The sequence below is a fragment of the Gavialis gangeticus genome, unplaced genomic scaffold (genome assembly GCF_001723915.1).
Source record: "Gavialis gangeticus isolate Ggan-Ray unplaced genomic scaffold, GavGan_comp1, whole genome shotgun sequence".
In the NCBI taxonomy this organism is placed as follows: Eukaryota; Metazoa; Chordata; order Crocodylia; family Gavialidae; genus Gavialis; species Gavialis gangeticus.
In genome coordinates this window covers 163,287,198-163,292,243 of record NW_017728992.1, presented here as the reverse complement: position 1 = coordinate 163,292,243, position 5,046 = coordinate 163,287,198, and the positions used below count along the sequence as shown (strand labels likewise).

Sequence of the window (5,046 nt, the reverse complement as noted above, 5' to 3'; positions counted from 1 at the left end):
CTTCCAGGGGAAAGGAGAGAGACTTCTGCCAGCAAAGGTCAGGGGTTAGGGGTGGGACTTCTGGTCCCAACATGGTGACTGATTGGAGCAGATTTCAAGGGGTGGGCCCAGCCCTGGGGCCCTCGACAGTTCACCAAAACTCATTAAGCAGCCCTCCAACTGAAATAATTGCCCACCCCTGATTTAAACTATGGGCAACACCAAATGGAGCATTATTGGAGAAGGGCTCTTTACCCATTTCCTTTTAAGATACAGCTTCACACTTTAAAAAATAACTAACTCCCCAAGCCCTATTTAAATGTCAGCTAAGGCAACCCTGGAATTGCCACAATTAATCAGCCTAGTCCAGTATCTTTTTTAGCAAACAGGTCTGTGACAACTGAATCAAAGGAATAGGCAAGAAGCCTTACAGCAGGCAGTGAAGAAGCAGACTTTCTCAAGGAATGCTGCTTCTTAACCCCCACTCAGCCATGAGTGGCTTATGCCCTGAGCATGAGGATTTTTTAACCCCTCCTAAAACTCTTGGTGGTTTGATTTATTTTAATCCTTGCTATTGGATAGTCTCATGATGCACATTCTATCCAATCTTTTTTTAAGTTTATTGCTGTTAAAATCTTGGTGGTTACCTGGGTTCCAATAGGGAAGTACCTTCATGAAGGAAACATTACTTATTAGTTACTAAAGGAAATTAAAACTGGAAATCAGGCACACATTTGCAAGAGCATTCCAGTGGTTAATCAGCTTCAAACTGCAAAGAGAAGTGGTGGATTCTCCATCTTGATGATGTCACATCAAGACTGGATGACTTTCTGAATGTTACTTTTAAACCAGATATGAGTTCTGGGGCTCAACCAGAGGTTATACTGTGAAATCCCTGTGCTTTGAACATCGTTAGACTGTGTGGATGTTTTTTTCTGGCTTTAAGCTCTTCACATGTATGAATTTTGGGCAGTGAGTTCTGTAGGCTGACAGCCTATTGTGTTTGATTGCTGTAAATCTGATATTGGTAATGAGCTTGTTTTTGTTAAACTGGCCTCTTCCTCTGCAAGCTCTGTGAGCAAAAGAGAGGAGGAAGATCTGCCAATTGAACACACTCATGCAGTGCATCACAGAATCACGAGTGTACCCCACTTAAATTCATAGGTGCATACTTTTAATGCGTCTGATGTTAATGTAGGTGTGCAAAGGAGTGTAGAACCAAACTTGGTTTTATACAGTATCAAAAACCTGGTTTAATACAGTATCCTTTTAAGATACTCTTGTGGATCTAGTGCCCACAAGAGAAGGCTGAGGGGGGAATCTAGTGGCCTGTTACAAACTAGTCAGAGGGGACCAACAGGCATTGGGGGAGTTCCTGTTCCCCTGAGCACTACCAGGAGTGATTAGAAATAACGGTCACAAGGTGGTGGAGGGTAAATTCAGATTAGACATCAGTAGGTGCTACTTCACAGTCAGGGCAGCTAGGATCTGGAACCAACTTCCAAGCAAAGTGGTGCTGGCTCCTACCCTGGGGGTCTTTAAGAGGAGGCTAGACGAACACCTTGCTGGGCTTGTTTGCCCCCAGTACTCTTTCCTGCCATGGCAGGGGGTCGGACTTGATGATCTGCTCAGGTCCCTTCCAACCCTACAAACTATGAAGCTACAATAGTAAAGGTATATCTCAAAATATTTAAGTATGCATAAGGTGGAGAGACTTGCATGCCTTTTCTTTCTCTCAAAAAGACATTTTGCAGTGGCTTTTAAATATTGTTTATGTTTTTGCCCAGCCAACAGTAAATACCCTTTAATGGTATGATAAATGCAATCATGTCAACAGCACCATAAAGCAGGAAGTTAGAAAGCTTAAGACCTGCAAGAGAGATGGTTATCAGTGCAATTATTAACAAATTACAAGGCAAAGGAAGAACTAATTTTTTTTTATTCTTTTACTATTCCAGGGTCTCCATTGTGACTTTGCTTGCCTAATGTTCCACTATTTAGTGAACAGGCCTTCAGAAGAGAGGGTCAAGGAGATCATTGTTAATGCAGTTGAAATTGAGCAGGTAAGACTGGGCAGAGCAATGGCATGGAGAGCAAGAACATTTTCACATGCCAAGACCCGACCATAGCATTATTAGAATTGCAAAAAATGACAGACTACAATTATGGACTAGTGATCAGTTCTAGCAGCTTTCTCCTGCCACTCTTAATACCCCTTCTTATCACTGAAATTAAAGGGCAAAGGCAATTCTTGTCAGGACTAGTCAAGTGATGATCAGTAGCTGCTAAAGCTGTTACCTGCACATGCTTGGGCCATATGCTCATCAAGGAAGGGATGTTTTTGTTCTAGTTCCTGTTGCTGTCCAGTTACTGTTGCTTTGGCAGTATGTTTGTGCGCCAATGTACTTCATTTCGGTAGCAGTTTAATATTACTCTTATAGACTCCCTTTGTGCTGTGATTTTACCTGGTACTCTTTTGGAAAATTAAAAGTGCCCCTGCCCCTCTTAATTGTACTGACAAGTGCTGCTCTAATGGCTTAACTGTTGGTGGGTAGTCCCCACAGTGACACAACCAGTTGACTGTAAGATTATGCTTCATTCCATAATGGATACATCGGGCTTCTAGGCCTATTTGATTTTGCGTTCTGACCTACAGGGTCTGATCCAGTTCTTAGCAAACTGGATGGCAAGTTTTTTTGATCAACCTTATTGATCTATAATGGGCTTACTATCCCATAATGAAAACATCTGTGAAGATGCTGTCTCTGTACATAAAATATGTGAAGAAAATTTAGGCAAGTACAAGGAGCTAATAAAAACAGGAGAGACTAGCTGAGTGATGTAGGTTATTTGAGCGGTAAACAGCCTCGGAGTCTGATTTAATAGGAGCATTGCAAATTGAATTACCATTGATGAGTGTTGTTTTCCTTCTTAAGTTGCATTGTCCCTTCTCTAAATGTCACCATTGTATTTTAATTTCCAGGAATTTTCAACAGAGGCTTTACCAGTAGGTCTGATTGGAATGAATTGCACGTTGATGAAACAATACATTGAATTTGTGGCAGACCGATTACTTGTAGAACTTGGGTTCTCAAAGGTGAGAAACTAGAGAGAAATGGCATGTCTGGGTATACTGGGTGTCTGGAATGTTGCTGTGTGTATGGGGGTCAGTCACATTTAATGCTGTAGAGTCATGCTTTCAGCTGTTTATCACAAAAAACAATGTTAGTATTTAATTTTTTAAAGAAGTAAGGGCAATTTCAGCTTTTTTTCTGGCTGTTGTTTCCCTATAGCTACTATATGGATTTTAAACTAGGAATGGCATGTTGCATTCAGATGTACCAGAACAACATAGATATAATCTAAGTAGGACTAGGATTTTTTTAATATCTTTGTGGAACCAAACATTTACATTAATTGCATGAGGATAATTAAGTCTTCTGGTAACCCAAGAGTAAATCATTTGCTGTGATAGTGATTACCTTGGGAATTTGGGCATTCTTTAAAGTAACAAAAAATGAACAGATGAGAAATAAGTTGGTGGGGGTTGTTTAGAGATGAGTTATGCTACTTGTACACTGGTGCAAACAGTGTCCGGTAGAAAATCATTCATCAATATACCTTGTCTGTAAATGGTATGTATATGTACAGGTACTCCTCATTTAATGTTGTCCCAGTTAACATTGTTTCATCATTACGTCACTGATCTATTAGAGAATATACTCGTTTAAATTCGTGCAATGTTTGGTTACAACATTGTTTGGCCACCAGAAAAGCAGTAATCAATGGATTTTACCTTTTACCAGAGGCAAACATGGATTTCTCATTTTACAAGAGAAACCTGCAGATTATGCTGTTTTGCAGTGAGCTCCATGAAGGCTGGCAGAGTTTCAGCATGCAGGGAACTGGGAGGGAGCAGGAGGAAGATGGTGAGACGGGGCGCCATGTGCATGGACATGCATGTGACCCCAGGCAGCCTCCAGGACAATTCCAGCAGCTAAGTGGGAGGGGGATTGAGGCCCCTGTAGGGAGGGAGCTGCTACCCAGCTGGGTGGGGCTTGGGGCCCGCAGCCGCAAAGTGCAGCTGCAGGGCCCCAGTGGGGAGCAGGATGGGACTGCGGGTGGCTTGTTGGGGGGAGAGGGAGGGCCTTGCATGTTCCTGGGGGGCAAGGAGGACCTGCACCCCCAGATCTGTGCATGGGGCAGGCTGTGGGCACAGGCTTCCACCCTGCGCCCTCCCCTGCTCTGCAGGCAGCCCAGTGTGGCTGGGGACAGTGGGGCTATATGAGGATCTCCTTGCTGCTCCAAGCTCTGCCACCCCCAGCTGCCCAGGCAGTGTGCCTACCACTGCTTTGAGGGACACAGCCCCATGTTGCTGCCCTCACTGCAGCCCCACACGCAGGAGGTACATTGTCAGGGCAGCGTGGGGTGAGCAGTGGTGAGGAGATCCCCACATGGCTCCTCTGCTCTCTGCTGTGCCAGGTCATGAGGAAGGGAAACAAGGCGGCAGGGAACAGTGGCAAGCAGCTTCTCGGCATGGGTGCTGCCCTACTTCCCTTCCCTGCGACCTGGCACAGCCAGGAGTAGAGGAGCTGTATGGGGATCTTCTTGCTGCTGCTCACCCCATGCTGTCCTGGTGATGCACTTCTTGTACACAGGGCTGCAGTGAGGGCAGCAGTGCAGGGTTGTGCCCCTCAAAGCAGTGGCAGGCGCAGGGGGTGCGTCATCGGGGCAGTGACGGGGGAACTTGCAGCACCGAGGTGATCCCGGCATGGCACCACTGTCCCCAGCCACTCCGAGTTGTGCCTGCAGGGCTGTGGAGGCCCCGGGGCAGGGAAGCAGGGTGGGAACCCACAGCCTGCACCTGCCCTGCATACAGATCTGGGGGTCAAGGGTCACCCTTGTCCCCTGGAAGTGTGTGCAGCAGCGGGGAGCCGCCCTGTCTAAGGCTGCAGCATGGGGGATTAAGGGTAGAGGACTGTAGACCCAGGTATATAATGTCTTTTGTCTGGTGGAAGAAATTTCCCTGGAATCTAATCCCCCCTATTTACATCAGTTCTTATGGGG

The 5,046-nt window shown here is 45.6% G+C and overlaps 1 protein-coding gene across 1 annotated transcript in view; it reads left to right on the top strand.

The window, feature by feature from the left end:
* The window catches only part of RRM2B (ribonucleotide reductase regulatory TP53 inducible subunit M2B), a 34,289-nt gene that overhangs the window by 21,961 nt on the left and 7,282 nt on the right, over nucleotides 1-5,046 (top strand). The window contains exons 6-7 of the mRNA XM_019519395.1: nucleotides 1,938-2,042; nucleotides 2,963-3,076. Coding sequence (XP_019374940.1) covers nucleotides 1,938-2,042; nucleotides 2,963-3,076 — 219 coding nt within the window. The remainder of the gene's footprint in view (nucleotides 1-1,937; nucleotides 2,043-2,962; nucleotides 3,077-5,046) is intronic.